At 44.1% G+C, this 17,589-nt stretch overlaps 1 protein-coding gene across 1 annotated transcript in view; it reads right to left on the reverse strand.

Annotated features, from left to right (window-relative positions):
* Positions 1-17,589, reverse strand: part of Plxnc1 (plexin C1) — a 152,433-nt gene that overhangs the window by 74,364 nt on the left and 60,480 nt on the right. Inside the window, exons 6-8 of the mRNA XM_032917107.1 lie at positions 15,984-16,098; positions 4,641-4,785; positions 587-674 (exon numbers count right to left, since the gene is read on the reverse strand). Of these exons, the coding sequence (XP_032772998.1) occupies positions 587-674; positions 4,641-4,785; positions 15,984-16,098 (348 nt within the window). The remainder of the gene's footprint in view (positions 1-586; positions 675-4,640; positions 4,786-15,983; positions 16,099-17,589) is intronic.

A 17,589-nucleotide genomic window follows, 5' to 3' on the forward strand; every position in this document is an offset into this window, starting at 1 on the left:
GACTATTTCCCCCGTCTTCTCTCTCCTTTAGGAGGGAGCTGGAGTCTAAATTCAAAGGGTTCATCGCTGAATGTGGCCAATAGTAGTAAATGGAAGACACAGGGCTAGGGTTGCTAAGTGGTAGATATGCTTAGCATGCTCAAGGCCCGCAAGTCCGGTTCCCTAGCACCACAGAAAGCGAGCAAAATGAAGACGCCATTTTGGTGAAGTAGACTTCAACTTTGCCCTCACACACGGGTCTCACTGCTCTGGCCAAACTCCCAAAGCCATTTGCATTATGGGAGAGTTTAGAGGGATTCCTTACTGATGCTTCCTGCAGGGATCCTCCAGGTCTGGGGAAAATACCTTTCCCTGTTGATAGGGACACCTTGGCGCATGCTCTCCTCAGCCGCTCCAGTTTCTCGTTAGGCCTTGAATGAGCGAGCACGGTTTATTACCTCCGTGACTCTCCCCGCTCCAGTTAGGCCATGCTCCAAAAGGCACTTTGGAAAGTTCTAGTCCACAAAAGAGTTCTTTAGGAAATGGAGGCGTAAACCAAATAAATTCCCAAGCAATGAGACCATTGAAAGGCCAGAGCCAATCTTACTCTCTCACTGACGCGCAGTTGGTGAAGTTGAATCTTTCCGATACGCTCCAAGATGGAAAGGTGAAGGTGGCGTTGACGACAAAGACATCTGGAGGAGGAGAAAGGGGGGAAGTCACTCATGGAGGGTTCCTGCCACAGTCAGGCGTAGCTGGAGACGCAAAAGAAGGAAGAAATATTCCTGCCTCTTCTACGCAGAGGGTACGGGTGTGCCAGCTGTTCGCCAACATTTCAATCAGTGTGTGGCTCCTTCCCCACGGGCCGTTCATGTCAGGCAGCCACGGTGCACAGCATAAGCCTCCAAACAGACTGAGGCCGATGCTAGCGCCAAGGCTCCCACAGATAATCACCAGGAAAAGTCATTTTACAGCCCATTTACATCCCGAGCTCTCGCTGGGATCACTACCTCAGCTTGTAATTGGCCAAGGCATGAGAATAAAACAAGTCACCGAGCAAGAAGTGCCGAGAACATGAGCGCCAGCATGCCGGAAAAGAAAATCTGCACCTTCAGAAAAGTCCACACTCGGTAAATATTTACCTAAGAAACCCTAAATGCGACACCCTGGGGGTGAGAGGCCCGGAGATCTCCTTGGAGTCAGCTGCTGTCAAATGATTTGCTGGTTTGCTTCGGAAAACCTTATGCGTTGGTTAGGAAACTCCAAAAGAATAAAATAGGGGGTAAAAAACCTATGCTAAGTCAGCAGTGGAGAAAAACGGCTAAACCTCTATGCTGGATCCGAGGCTTAAACCCAGCCGTGGATCAGGATCACAAAGACTTTGGGGAAATCTCAGCACCAGAGCTGTAGTCCAAGTCATGATGACTCAACAGACCTGAGGTTGGTCTCAGAACCTGTATATTGTAATGCCCCTCCCAATGTAATGAGCACAGAGACAAGCCTTTGGGTACCATGGTCCACAGCCACACCATTGTGACCCTGTTAGGTCCAAGCAAGGACCAGCACTAACACAGAGGAAATAATATCTCCTTACTCGTGGGAATTCATGAGGACTGTTAAATGGAAGTCTTGACATTGTGAGAAGTCGGCCTGACTTTGTAGACATCCCTAAGTTCCTTGTATTATGGGAGAGTTTAGAGGGATTCCTTACTGACCCTTCCTTCAGGGATCCTCCAGGTCTGGAGAAAATACCTTTCCCTGTTGATAGGGATACCTTGGCACATGCCCTCCTCATACTTTCTTAGTGTGCTGTTCACAAACTCTAAGGATCCTCGCATGGAGATGTCTCTCTCCAGCACAGGGGCTCCTTCCTCTGATGGCTAGGATTCCACGCAGCATTCTGCTCACGTGAAGTGGACTTATGTGAAGTGATAATCTTTTGTTCTAAAGACAAGGAGGTCTGGAGGGCTGACACGACCTCTCGGCAGGGGCACCTGAACAGACACTTGATGCATGTTAGTGAGGCGAACACATGGCCACTTAGCGCTGAGGGACTCCCAGGGAAAATACATTTCCATAGAATTGACAAGTGCCCAGGGAGGGTGTCAAGGAAGTCAGACTTTACCGAGCACCAACCGTGCAAAACACATTGGAAATTTCACGGGGAAATGAATATTCACGACCTTTCCTCTGGAAGCACTTACGGTTCTAGGAGAGGTAAAAAGCCAAGGTGAAGGAGACACAGAAGTCAAGGGAGCACCATGTGAGTAGTTTGGACTCCGTGTAGAATTTAGGTGCAAGATAGGGGTGCCTCTGGGGAACCAAAGGTGTGGCAGGAGGACTAGCAAGGGTGTATGGGACCTTTCTCCACTGTTTCAAAGTTATGGAAAACAAGACTGACAGTAGAAGAAAAGCCAGCTAAAATAGGCCAGGAAAGTAGACATGATGGATCATGTCTGGAAATACATTCATACATGCATGCATGCATGCATACATACATACATACATACATATAGTTCTAACACACAGGAGGCTGAAGCAGGAGATTTGCTACGTAGTGAGACAGTGCCCCATGAGCATATGCATGTGCGTACACACACACACACACACAGAGAGAGAGAGAGAGAGAGAGAGAGAGAGAGAGAGAGAGAGAGCATAAATTAAGTTTTTGTCAATGGTTTCAGACAGCTAAGCACAAGGAGTGGATAACTGAACTTGTTGTGTGCAGCCAAGGGAAGAAAACGGATGCACTCTTAAAGGATCCAGATCCAATGATTGCAAGGGACATTTTTAGCTCGTGACCCTGGTTTTGTGCTTTCCTCTTGAGGGAAGAAGGCTCCTCTTGAGTGCTCTAGGCTTGATGTTTGGTATACCCTCGAAGTTTCTATTTGGGAATTCAATGCTGAATTTGATAATATTATAAGATGGAGTCTTTGGGAAGATTTTAAATCGTGAGGACTTCCTCCTTGTCAATGGGATTGGTGTCCTTATAAGGACGGTTGGGCATCATCTCTGAAGCAGAGAGAGAGCCTTCACCATACACTGAATCATTTGATGCCCTCATCTGGGATCCCCAGCCTCTGGAACTACAAGCAGTAAGTTTCTGTCTGTCTTTACGACACCCGGTATTAACTCCGTTGCTCACAAGCAACTCACACAGCTCCAGTGTGATCATGCCACACATTCCAGGAGGCATCCACCATCGCCTTAACTCTCCCAAGTCTTTTCCATACTAACAGTCTCATGAATCCTCTTTTGAGCCTCCTGGGCATCCCTAGACCGCTTCACATCCGTTTACCTCTAATTCCAGCTCTCACTCTCTCTTGTCTAGACCACTTCGATGGCTTTTCTATTAGACACTCCTTAGGAACCAAGTGTTTCAGTTCATCCTTTTCCCTTCTTTCCTCTCCAGTCATTGCCGTCCACCTGTCCATCCTCTCCCTAAAAATTTACTGATTAGAAATGGACACACCGGGCTAGACGCAATTCTACGCACGGCATGTTGTTTCCTAGTGTCCAGTGCCCCTTGGCCCTCCCCCACTTGCCTTACTCATAGAGAACCTTTCTTTAGCTCCTCAACCCAAGCCCCTTCCACTCTTCCGTCTAGCACACAAGCTGGTCTCTGCTTGCATAAGTTTCTCCCTTTCCTCCAGCTTATCTCTGTGCATCCCCCATTCTTGTAAGATTGATATCGCTTACCCAGATAGAGATCCTTGCCCACCCCAGGTGTGGTAGCTTGAATGAAAATGGCCCCATAGGCTCATAGGGATGGTGCTATTGAGAAGTGTGGTCTTGTTGGAGTGGGTGTGGTCTTGTTGGAGTAGGTGTGTCCCTGGGGTGGGATAGGAGGTCTCATAAGCTCCAGCCTGGTCTAGTGTGGCTCACCATCTCTTCCTGCTGCCTGTGGGTCCAGATGTAGAGCTCTCTGCTCCTTCTCCAGCACCATGTCTGCCTGGATGCTGCCGTGCCTCCCACCATGATGATAATGGACTAAACCTCTGAGACTGTAGCCCAGCCCCAATTAGATGTTTTCCCTATAAGGGTTGTCATGGTCATGGTGTCTCTTCACAGCAAGAAAACCCAAACTAAGACATAAAGGTGCCTTTATGGTTATAGGTCCCCAATAATACTACATTATAGCCCGACATTTATATACTACACACACACCAACATGTGTCCTCTACAGTGTAACCATAATAGGTTATAAGGATTCTGAAGCAAGGGTCAGCTTAATCTGTTTACACCTTCATCTTCCGGGAACCTAGCACAATCCTTTGTACCCAGATGTTCATACTTCCTGTATGAATGAATAAATGAATGAATGAACTGAACTGAACTTGGAATGCTATCTTATCTCACCTAACGCATCACTGCTTTTCTGAACTCTGAACCATCTCACCCACCTGGAAAGAATCAGCCCAAAGGTTTCTTGCTTTCCCAAGCTCTCCCAGCCAACATCTCCTCCCCTAGCTCTCCCCAGTCATATCAGAGAGTGAGGGGCTGGGGTAGATTCAGGAGCTAGGGCAGTAAGGAAGACTCAGGTGGGAACCAGGGGTAGAGTAAAGAGACAGGAAGGGAACTATCCCAATCCCCAGGAACTGAAGTTGGGAGAGGCTCTCGCTTCTTGACTTTATAACGATTGCCCAGAGGAATCCACATACTGTTGCTGGGTCTGCTAGGGATGTTGCAGGCACAGGTCCTGTTCATCTGGCTTCTCCCCTGGCAAAGCAGCTTGCCCGTGTCTGCGTTCTTCACCACGCACTCCGAGTGTCTCGCAGAGACGCTTCCCACAATGGTCACTGTGGTCTGTGCAGAGGGGAAGACACAATCATGCAGTTGGTCTGTATCATCGACATCCCTCCCAAAGCCTTATGGGAAGTCACCTTTGGACCTGTGTGGTTCTTTGAACGAAAATGGCCCCGTAGGCTCATAGGGACTGGCACTATTAGAAGGTGTGGCCTTGTTGGAGGAAGTGCTTTATTAGGGGGTTGGCTTTTAGGCCTCAGAAGTTCAAGTCAGGCCTAATGTGGCTCACCATCTCTTCCTGCTCGTTACCATGACAACGATGAAACTGAAACTGTAAGCCAGCACCAATTAACTGGTTCCCTTATAAAGAGTTGTCATGGTCATGGTGTCTCTTCACAGCAAATAGAAACCCTAACTAAGACAGTCTGCCACGGACAGGGGAGTTTCTCTAGGGAGCTGGTATAAAAACAGAGATGGTTTTGCTGGCTGTTTGATTTGTTCTTCTGTGAATTGTATATTCCAAGTTTTTTACCACATTTCTGCTGTATACTTTTTTCTTATCAATTTCGAAGAGCTCTCTGTACCACGTAGATATTAATCCTTATCTGTCATATTCCTGACACACACTGTCTCATCATCTACCACTGGTTTTTCCTTTTGTTTCCATAATCTCGCACCCTTACACGGTGTCTCTTCATGTAATCAGATACAGGGCTCTTGTTTTGACTGTTAAATGCATCCTAAACGCTATCTTACAGACGAGGATTAAATAGTCCCATCCTCTTTACTGTTTTGTTTTTTAAACTTACATTTTCAGCCCATCTGGAATTTATTTGTGTATATATAGTGTGGGATAGAAGTCCAATTTTATTTTTATCCAGATGGCTAATTAGCTATATATCCTCGCCATTTTCTAAACAACAAAACTCTCTCCTTCTCCCATTGAACCAAGGTATCGCTTTCACTTCAGAAAATGTTTTAGATTTATGTATTTCATTTGTATGAATGTATTTCCTTCACATATGTGTGTGTGTGTGTGTGTGTGTGTGTGTGTGTGTGTGTGTGTCTGTATGTGCCTGTATCCTGGAGGTTGGGAAGGCAGCATCCCCTGAAACTGGAGCTATGAATAGCTATGAGCTGCCAAGCGTGTGCTGGGAACCAAACCAGGATCCCCTCTAAGAGCAACAAGTACACTTAACCTCTTAATCTCCCCATCCCTCAAGATACCTGTCTTAGGGTTTGCTGTAAAGAGACGCCCAGACTCTTATAAAGGGAAACATTTAATTAGGGGCTGGCTTACAGGTTCAGAGGTTTAGTCCCCTATTGTCCTAGCAAGAAGCATGGCAGTGTGCAGGCAGACACTGTGCTAGAGAAGGAGCTGAGAGTTCTACTTCTCGATCCACAGGCAGCAGCAGGGGACTGTCTGCCACACTGGGCATAGCTGGCACAGACACATTACCTCAAAGCCCGCCTCCCCAGTGGCACAATTCCTCCAACAAGGCCACACTCCCTATGGCCAAGCATCCAAACACAGGCGTCCACGAGGACACTCCTATTCAAACCACCACAATGTTCTTTTTGCAATGTATGGCAATATATTTGGAATCTACTTCTATCCCACGGTCACTAAGTTTTTACTACTTTAAATATCTAATAAGGCAAGTGCCTCCTTATTTATCTTTATTTTCATAGGAATTCCTAGACATGGTTTTTGAGATTCACAATTATCTCATCCAAAAGAGGTTGAGGTGACGGTGTATCTAACTGAAACAGTAAAAGTACAGTCATTTCAGTGAAACATATGTCTCTACATTATAAAGCATTCGCATCCAAACACGGGATTTTATTTTCATTTGCATGACTCTGATCTGTGACTTATTTAAGAGGCTGCTCCTTGATCTTCCGGGTGCTAAGGTACCCTTGCCACCTCTTTACTACTTCCTATGAATGCCATCAGATAATAGTTCAATCTACTTTTAAAATTAGCTATGCTTTACTGTGTGGTTAAGCCCCTGATGAGATTCACAGGAAAAGGCTTTTCTGAGTGTCTGTGTATGTGTAGAGGTGTAGTGCGTGTGTAGGAGGGACAAAAAGAAAGTCTTGAAGTTCCAAACTCCTGAAGCAGATTTCTCCAAGTGAAACATCTAAAACGAAACCAAACCAAACCAAACAACAAGGCAGCTAGTTCTCCCATTGAGAAAGGGAGTTAAAGGGTTAAAGGCTAGCAGATCAGTTGACTTCAGGCATGGGAAGGAACCTGATGGGTTAGGAGTGGGAAGCTGGAGTAGAGGACCAGGTAACCCTTTCACCTGTGATGGAGAACGGTGGCCTGGGCCACCTGGGGGGCCTTCGTTCCCATCTTCCTGACCTCTGCTCAGACTTCCTAGGTGGCCACCTATGTCTTCTCTGCTGTCTCTCCTGGTGCCCCCTAACAGCTTGCTGAATCTATACCCCAATCTTTCAATTAAAAAGAAAAGTGTTTCCAGTCCATGGAATCAAGCTGTGGGAAGCAGGTTCTGTCAGCCCGAGATCACCTGACCTGAAGTCCAAGCATCTATATGAGACGCTTCCTACCTCTCGGTGACACTGTATTGGAGCCAACGCCTTACGTGCTAGGCAAGCACTTTACAACTCGACTGCATAAGCAACCCAGCTGGCCTCAGTCTGCGATCCTCCTGCCTCAGCCTTCTGAGGAGCTGGCTTAACAGGCATGTACCACCACAAGCTCTACAAGACGGGAGCATGGGAATGAACTCCAAACTGTCCTAGCGTACGTCTTCTCAGGGACCTGCAGTCTCGTTCAGACTGGCTTCTTTACCCCCACAATACTCTGTCTGTCACACATGCTGGTGCAGAACGACATATTTCTTATTTGTGTGTATCTTACTCTGAATTCCTTCATCAGTGGGGTTTCTAAACCCTGTTTTCCTCAGCTCTTTAATTATTCCCCATTTCCTTCCAGTTCTCACACATAATTTTTACATAACCGTAACCATTCTGCTTATTTATTCTATAAATAAACAAGCCCCTAAACATGGCCAAATGCTGTTCAAGGCACCGAATAGCCAATTAGCTAAACAGTTACAGTACTTGTCCTTTGAGAGTTTACAGACTGACAGACAGACATCCCAGTAGAGTCAAGCGGGAGGGTCACATGGCATCAAGAGATCGTCAAGAGATAACAGAAGCCTTGGGCTGTAGTGGCACAGTGAAATAGAAAGAATCGGACCAATTCGAGGGACAGTCCAGAGGTAGGATGAACAGGATTGGGGGAAGGGATGTGAATGTGAGGATTCTGGTAAAGAGACTGATGGATGGAGGCACCAGAAGTAGTATATGCTGACACGGGACTTGCTGAAGGTGTAGGGTATCTCTCAAGGTCAAGATTCTTGTATGGCATCAAAAGGATGTATCAAGGTAGGCCCGAAGGTCAGAGGATCGATACCGGCCAAACACAAAAGAAATCCGAATGTATGGATGATATATGAAGCTGTGGAAATGGATAAGTGGATAAGATTGTACAGACAAAGGGTAAAAAGAATGAGTCCAAACTGGGATGTATATATGTAGATATGTAGATATGTGGATATGTCCCATATGTATATGTGTATATATGTGCATATGTAGATATGTGTACATGTATATATGTAGATGTATGTCCCATGTGTATGAATATGTGTGTTATAATATATCATTTATTATATATGATATATATATATATTAGTTAACAAGATGTGATGTGACATAGGGAGAAGAAGTGGAGAGGTCATGCATTGGCTTGAATGAGAATGGCACCCTTAGGCTCATATATTTGAATACTTGTTACCAACTGGTAGGACATTTTGGGAGGGATTAGAAGGTATGGCCTTAGTAGAGGAGGTGTGTCACTGGGGGTGGGCTTTGAGGATTCAAAAGGCTTACAGAATTCCGAGTGATCTCTCTCTGTCTACTTGCGGATTAACATGTGAACTCTAAGCTGTTCGTACCATCATGCCTTTACTCCACCATCAGGGAGAAAAGCTAAACCCCTGAAAACTCTAAGCCCAATTAAATGGTTTATTTACAAGTTGTCCTGGCCATGGCTTTTTGTCACAACAGTAGAAGAGTGACTAAGACAGGGTGTGTTATGCAAAGGACCGGAAGAGGAAGTCAGGACTGGACAGGTGATCAGTGGTCAACAGTGCTTACTCCACAATCATAAGGACCAGAGTTTGGACTCCAGCACACACACAAAACACTGGGCATCCCTGCAAATGCCTATAACCTCAGCTCCAAGCCTAGTGGACCCACAGGATCATTTGCTGGCTTCTAGCCTAAACCAAAAACCAATGTGAGTCCCAAGTTCAGGGAAAACCTGTCTCAAAGGGGACAGAAGGGATAGAAGAGGAAACCTGCTGCCCTGTATAGGCCTCTGGGTATAGCCACATATAAGCAAGCAAATATTAATTAATTAATTAATCAATCAACTTTGAAAGACTACTGTTAATCATCCTAGTAGGACAAGGACTTTAGGATGGCTACATGGAGGTCAACAGCAACCTTGGCAAGAACAGTATCAGAGGAGCAGTGAGGGAGCAGCCCAGTGGCGCTAACCTGGAAATAGAAGCCAGTGTATTGTTTTAGGTAGAGTAGGAGGAGCTCAGAGTCAGGAAGCAAAGGGTAAGGGTGTGTGTGTGTGTGTGTATCTGTGTCTGTGTGTGTGAGAGAAAGAGGAGGAGAGTGAGGGAGAGGGAGAAGGAGAGAGACTGGCTGGCTGACTGACTGACTGACTGACTGACTGATGCTGTGTTCCTGATGAATGCAGTTAAAAAACTAAAGCTCTGGCTTCCCTAGTGATTTGAAGGACTTCAGAGTTTTGAGCACTTAGTCCCCAGCTGGTAGCACTAGGTGGTACAACTTTGTTGAAAGAAATTGAGAGCGGTTCTTTCTCTCCCCCTCTCCCTCTCCCTCTCCCTCTCCCTCCCTCCTTCCCTCTCTCCCCCTCTCCCTTTCCCTCTCCCTCTCCTTCTCCCTCTCTCCCTCCCCACGCCCCGTGTGGTGTGTGTGTGTGTGTGTGTGTGTGTGTGTGTGTGTGTGTGTGTATTTGGCACTATTTTTTCTCTGTGTGTGTCACACTTACAGTTCAAGATGAGTTTCCAGCTTCCCATCCCTGTCCTACCGTCACCTTGCCACCACCCCACCATCATGGACTTACTCTCGTCCCTCTGAAACCATAAGCCCAAGCGCTAACGCTCCCTTCTCTAGGTTGCCTTGGTCCTGGTGTTTCATCACAGCAACAGAAAAGTAACTAAGAAAGCTTCCTAAACCCAGTCTGAGAATCCTTACCAGATCCGTGACTCTTTCTTGAGCAGAGCTGAACAAAGAGGAAAGGGTAGCACTCTGGGTCAGATGGGATGCAGGGATGGTTGGGGAATGGATTGGACCGCAATCAACACAGGGCCAGAGAACCCACTGCTGCAGAACATTACATCACGTTGACACGCAAGGGCCTTATTTTACTTAGCTTTCTCTTTATTGCCAAACAGGTTTCAAATGCTATAAATGTGGCCACAGTGGAGGTTTACGCATAGGGCTTTCTTCTTTCAAGTTGCTCCCTTGGATTCTATGCCTGGAATTAGCGATTTAAACAAACTGAATATATTTATTACTTTTGAGACATACTGCCAAATTGCTTTCCGAAAGGGCTTGTGCTAATTGGTATCAGCAACACCGGGTGCTAGCATAACTTCTTATCGCCTTAATTTGTATTTATTCCATAACTAGCAAGGTTGAACGTATTTCCAAATTTACAGCTACTTTCCCACATCCATTCTTTGAGAACAAGTGCCTTTGACCACTGGCTTTTTGGTGTCTTAATCTTTCCCTTTTCCCCTCTAGCTTTCTTGTCTTGAAAGATTTTAGCTACGGCAAATACTTTGCAGAAGTATATGCTTTATTAATTCATGTCCCTTCTTGTATAGTTATTTTTTTTTGCCAGTGTTGGGGGTTAAGCCATACGCTAGGCGACCCCTCTAGCTCTAGCCCAAAACTGTTTTGTAAAGTACACTGATTGTGTAAATACTCTTCTTTTGTCATTTTTTATACTTCAGAGCTAAAAAAAATATCATACTTTCAAACTATGTAATGTATGTAATTTCCTGTGACTTTTATGTTAATTACTTATCTAAGATTTTCTTTATATATTTTAAAAGATTTTACTGTTCTATTTACTTGTATGTAAGAGAGTGTGTGCCCCCCCTCTCTGTGTGCATGTGTGTGCATGCATGTGCATGTGTGTGCATGTGTGTGCATGTGTGCATGTATGTACGTGTGTGTGTGTGTGTGTGTGTGTGTGTGTGTGTGTGTGTGTGTGTGTGTGTATTTGCCCATGGGCATCAGATCTGGAGTTACAGGTGGTTGTGAGCCGCTCGCCTAGGAGCTGAGCTTTGGTCCTCTGGAAGAATAGCAAGTGCTCTCAACAGCTGAGCCCTCTCACCAACCCTGAATGAGGAACTTTTCCATTTAACCCAAATTATGAAGTGAATGTTTCCAGAGTTTGTAAGTTACTGCTTTTTAATAAAATTCTTCTAGTGCTTATTTTATCTTTAAAACATCTGATCTTTAAAATCCTTATACCCGCCAATGAGCTGTATTTTAGGGATCATCTTGCTATTTAAAAATCAAGGCAAATTAATCACCGTTGCCATCTATTGAACACTATGTACACAAGGTACAAACATACAAAGTATTTGTGTAATAATGTATCTGTTTACAATTAAATGGCAGTGACCATGCCTATAGAAACTTTAATATGTATGTATGTATGTATGTATGTATAAGATATTCTAAATCAGCTCATATTATTCCAGTAAACACAGTATTAATTTAAAGAAAACTCCTACTTATTTCAAAAATCTAATAAAATAAGTTGTAGAAGTAACTTTTCCTAAGAAACATGGGTTGTTTATGGATACACATAGATGTTTTAGATGTTTTTCCTGTTTCCCAAAGAGATTCTCCTACATATTTATTTACACTTAGGTTTTGATTGAGAATGTTCCAGAATGACAAATTATAAATATGTTCAATAGACCACTCACTGTTCCGTTACCTTCTTATAATCAGGGGGAAAAAATGGCTGAGACAAACTGTCGCAGAGCCCAAAAACATTCTGTTTTTAGTAGCTGTCTCCAAAAAGTTTTTTTTGTTGTTGTTTAGTAAAAGTGATTGGGTTTATTTTTGTTGTTATTTGTTTTTTGTTAAGACAGGGTTCTCTGTGTAGCCTTGCGTGTCCTGGAACTCCCTCTGTAGACCAGGCTGCATCAAACTCAGAAGCCTGCCTGCCTCTGTTTCCCGAGTGCTGGGATTAAAGGCATCTGCCACTACTGCCCAGCTTAAAAATGACTTTTAAATACAGAAAGTACATGTCGCTTCTAGAGTTTGTCCCTGAATATTTCTATTGCTTTTATAAGTGGAATTGTTTTTCCAATGACTGGAAGTTGAACGGTTGTTGACCTGACACATGATTGTTTACATCTGAGAATTGATTGAACATCTGTACTTAGATTTATTTATTTGTGAAGTTTTTGGTATTTTTAAATTTGGGGGATGCTAGGGAGCATTTGCTCTCTCAACCAACTCACATCCTGGAATTCTCCAGCAGCTTTTCAATTGAATATATTTAGAATATATGCATCAATTTAAGACTAGCGAACAGTGATGTCATTCTGTATTTCATTCCAAATTATTTATATTACTTGCTTTTTAAGATTTATTTATTTTTTAAAAATATATATAAGTACACTGTAGCTCTCTTCAGACACACCAGAAGAGGGCATCGGATCCCATTCCAGATGGTTGTGAGCCACCGTGTGGTTGCTGGGAATTGAACTCAGGTCCTCTGGTAGAGCAGTCAGTGCTCTTAACCACTGAGCCAGCTCTCCAGTTCCCAACTCCTTGCTTCTCGTATGATTGGACAAGAGACATGGTTGACACAATCAGCGCTGGCAGAATTTCTTTCAATTCTGATGTGTGGTAGAGTCTCTTTACCTCCTCTCCTATAGGAACCAGATTGCTTTGTGGGAAAAAAATGTTTTCAATTCCTATATCTGTCATATTTTTATTGGTAAGTGATTTTCACTTAGCACTAACTCTCTTTGTGTTCCTTGCCGTGTTCTTATTAACTGCATGTGTAATGCAGTGGGACAAGTCTACATGACGACCCAGTTTCCAGGTTTACTGGCCTTCCTTCCCCATTACACTTGACATTCAACTGGGAAAGCCACACTCGCAGCCATGTGTGAATGCCCCCGTACTAGTCTCCATGCTCGTAATGGCTCTTCTTGGACGTCAGCCCGACTGCATCTGGAACCAACTACAACCCAAGCATCTGGGCACAGCTGTGAGGATTTTCTTGCTTGGGTTTGAGATCTGAAGACCTACTGTAAATTTAAGCCACATCTGGTGGCAGCCCATATAAAAGGACATTGAAGAAGGAAGCTTTTGCTTTTCGCCTGCTTAGACTCACCCTTGCTGGCAAGTTCATCTATCCTGTTAGTGAAGCATTCCTTTGCTGTTATTAGAGCCTTCTTTCTAGGCTGAATAACAGAAGCTCTCTAGATCATCCCTGGGACTCTAGTGTCAGACCGGGACTGTGAAGGTATGCGGTCTCATGTACTGAACAACTACTAGATCCCTGGCCTTATGGTTGGGAGACATCGATTTTTGGACTACTCAGACTAGAGTCCATAAACCATCCATATATATATATACACATATGTATATATGTATATATGTGTATATGTGTATATATGTATATATATACATGTATGTACATATGTACATATATGTATATATATGTATGTATATATATGTGTGTGTGTGTGTATATATATATATATATGTGTGTGTGTGTGTATTTCATTATACACACATCTCCCTCTCTCCCTCCCTCTCTCCCTCCCTCTCTCCTTACCTCCCTCCCTCTCTCCCTTAAATTATGCTTCTTTAGAGAACCCTGACTAAGACAATGCTCACATAATCACACGGAGACAGATGCACACCAACAGGAAATTTCTGTTCAGTAGCAGACTACACTCCTTCTTCTTTTTGCTCAACAAAAACCTCAGAGAAATCCATCCTAGACTAACAGGTGCTTCTCTAATTAATTCTTTTAATTATGAATCCCTCGGTGGAGATGAAGACATCCTATTCTCTGGTTGTTTGGGGGTAAAGAAATAGTGCTTCTTACAAGCCAAGGTTCTGTAATATATTTCTCTATACCTGCAAAGGTACTAGAATGTTGCCAGTCATATGATGGACAGCTAGCAAATACTCTTTGACCTTACCTAATAGATTGCATTGGGGACAACCACAGACCACCACCATCTCTTCAGGTAGAGAGTGCTTGCCTCTGGCATGCTTAAAGGTCCAGGTTCAACCCCTCGGTTGGAGAGGGATGAGTCCAGAGATAGTTTTAAAGAATAGCTAAAGTGAAATTAGCCAATTAGTGGGCTGGTGAGGTGGCTCAGCTGGTAAAGATTCCGTGGTCAAGCCTGATAACCTGAGTTGGACCCACACAGTAGAAGAAGAGAGCCCACTCCACTAATCCTCTGACCATATACATGCCATGACATGCACAAGCACACATGAAATAGTAGCGTGTAAATTTAAAAATTAACTCAATGCTTATCTCTAATTTGTGGACAGTGATGTAATGGCTGTCTGGGAAGACTCTGCTAGGGCCAGCGGTAAGCCACAGTGGGGACTCAGGGTGGGGCCGAAAGAACTAGTGGTTGTCTGTGTACAAGATTTTTGGCTGTATGCTGTTTGAGACAGGGTCTCACTATGGAGTCCTAGCTGGCCTGAAATTGATTATGGGAACCAGGCTGGTCTCTTAAACTCACAGGGATCCTCTGCCCTTGCCTCTTGAGTGCTGGGATTACAGATGTGATCTACTACTCCTGAGTGGGTGTGCGTTCTGAAATGTTCCGGATGACATGTAAATGGTGATGTGGTTATATCACCCCTAGATAGGTAAGCTATTATATGAGCAGCACTTAAACAAGCTGTGTTTTTTTCTTACTATAAGGGTATAATATACTATAAGGGTATAGTGTCACCCTTTACAGTTCTTTGGATGACAAAGAAAAAACTGCCCTGCAAAATCTTAACCAAGTATAAGGAGCCTGAGGATATAAAATATCTTAATGCTTTCTGCCTAACACTTATCACCAAAGCCAGCTGTTTCTTCAGACCAAGAAGAAAAGAACTTGACTATACCCGTGTACGGATGGCTGAACTTCACTTACCCTGATTCTGACCCCCTGGCACGGAGCTGGCAGGAGTTTGGATTTTTGGAGCTCACCCTCGCTCCAGAGAGTGACGGTAGGAAGCGACAATAGCAAGTAACTCTCAATCCGTGAGTTCTGATCGGTCACGACTTGAAAGCTTGGTTCTTTTATTATTTATCACTCATTAAATGCCCTGGCTTCCCTTTATTAAATGTTAAATCATCTTAAGTGGCGTGCTTCTTGCTATTTGAAATGGCAAAGTGAGAAGAGAAAGTGGCCCATTTCCTTGTTAATGTGGCATTCACACAGAACACAGTGAGTGCAGCCGACAGGTCAACTGGTTGCTGACGGGGACTCTGTACGATTACTCATAACACAAGAGCCATGATTAGGGAGGAAATGTCTCCTTATGGCATCATGGGAGGAATTCTATTCCCCTCAAGGCAGCAGGGTGGGCATTTGCATCAGGGAATGCTCCAATATGCTCTCATACCACAAGAGCTCTCCAAGGGACGGGCTCATACTTTGGTTCACGCTACTGCTTGACTCCTGCACCACCAGTCATTCGAAGACTGAGCACAGTGGTGTGAAGACTGGCTGACCAAAATGAAGTCCCACCGAGATCCACAGCGCAGGAATCCGTTCAACCGCAGTCCGAGCTTACTTTTCCTCTATTTTAAAAATTAAGCTGAATTTCTTCTACCTCAAAAAATGCATCTTCTCTTTGAGTTCAACCACTGAAGGTCATCTTTATCTAGCAAGATGGCAAACTGTGAGGGCAGGCTGTACCACACACGGCCTGGTTATTACCGCATCCTTGGCACTTTGCAGATAGACAACATCTGGCAGGCCCTCACCGTGCACCAACAGAGTGGAGTCCTGTCACCAGGCCTATTTCATTGTGAAAAGGTTTCCTTTATACCCAGAAGGCAGCTGTAACGTAGCATAAAGACAATATCACAAAGACAAAGAAGCGTTTCCTCTTACCCTCTCTCGGAGGCTTCGAATTATCTGAATTTTCGGGCATTTCTTAGGTCCTGATGAAATATCCAGCCAGTTTTCAAAGCTCCCAGCATGTGTGCAATCCCCTTGAAAAGTGCACCTATGAAACAAAACAAAACAAACAAAACTCACCAATTGATAAATTGGGATGTACACACACACACACACACACACACACACACACACACACAAATTACAACTTTCTCATGATCAGTAGTACAAAACACTTTGTATGATAGACTATCCATTTTGAATGAGAAAAGGGATACGATATTAAAATCATGAAAAGCAACAAAGAAATAACAGAGGGGTGTGTGTGTGTATGTGTGTATGTGTGTGAGTGTGAGTGTGTGTGTGTAAGCATGTGTATGTGTGTGTGTGTGAGTGAGTGTATGTGTGTGAGTGTGAGTGGGTGTGTATGTGTGTGTGAGTGGGTGTGTGTATGTGTGTGTGAGTGTGTGTGTATGTGTGTGAGTGGGTGTGTGTGTGAGTGTGTGTGTGTGTGTGTGTGTGTGTGTGTGAGTGTGTGTGTGTGTGAGTGTGTGTGTGTGTGTGTGTGTGTGTGTGTGTGTGTGTGTGTGTGAGTGGGTGTGTGTGTGTGAAAGTGTGTGTATGTGTGTGTATGTGTGTGTGAGTGTGTGTGAGTGTGTGTATGTGTGTGTATGTGTGTGTCTGTGTGTGTCTGTGTGTGTCTGTGTGTATTTAAGAACCAAGGACAAATGTTGAAAACATGCTGAACTTCAACCTCTATGTTATCTCCCAAGATGACCTCATCGGATAGTTCCAAAGGAAGCACAGTCCCTCATGAATTCTAAAATAAAGAGTCCCTGTGGAGAAATACCTCTCAAGACCAGTCCAGAATATACATTTTAGGTTTGCAATACCAAGCTATTGAGTGAGATTCATTTTTGTGCTAAAAAGAAATAATAATGCTACCATTTTGAGCTTTGCAACATGACGATTAAATGAAAATATTTCAAGGGCAGAGTCTGCCCAAGACTATGATAAGAAATTCTGTAACCATCTGCTCCTGAACATTTATTTAGACAGATACCAAATTATATCAAAAGATATGAGCAAAACATTTTGCAAGGCCACTCTCCCAGGTCAGCCAGCTCAGGAGATGCCCCAAATAAATCTTAAGTTGTAGCCAGGGCCGTGTACTTTGATGAATAGATGCTCTCAAACTGCAGTCACTGGTTGTCTCCATGCATCGGTCACTCCAGGTCACTTTAACTTGCCAGATGGGCCACCAACCCAACGAGGGGAGTGAACACCAAGTGCCACATTATCTTCAAATGACCTAGCACCACGCAGACAGTAGCCTGAGAAACTACAGTCCTTCCAGGCAAAGATTAGAATGAAGGTCAGCCTGAGAGAACAACTTTTGACTTTTAAAAGAAAACTAAGAACTCCTACTCCAGGAGATTCTGACACATTTAAATGGTGACGGCAATCACTGAGGGGCAGCCCTGTTATAAATGGGCCCAAAGGACACACTGTCTTCAAAAGATTTCTTCTTCCTCTTCTTTTTTCTTTTCATTATTTATTTCACCTTATATCCTGATGACAGCCCTCGGAGGCTCTTCTC

The sequence above is a fragment of the Rattus rattus genome, chromosome 1 (assembly GCF_011064425.1).
Source record: "Rattus rattus isolate New Zealand chromosome 1, Rrattus_CSIRO_v1, whole genome shotgun sequence".
Classification (NCBI taxonomy): domain Eukaryota; kingdom Metazoa; phylum Chordata; class Mammalia; order Rodentia; family Muridae; genus Rattus; species Rattus rattus.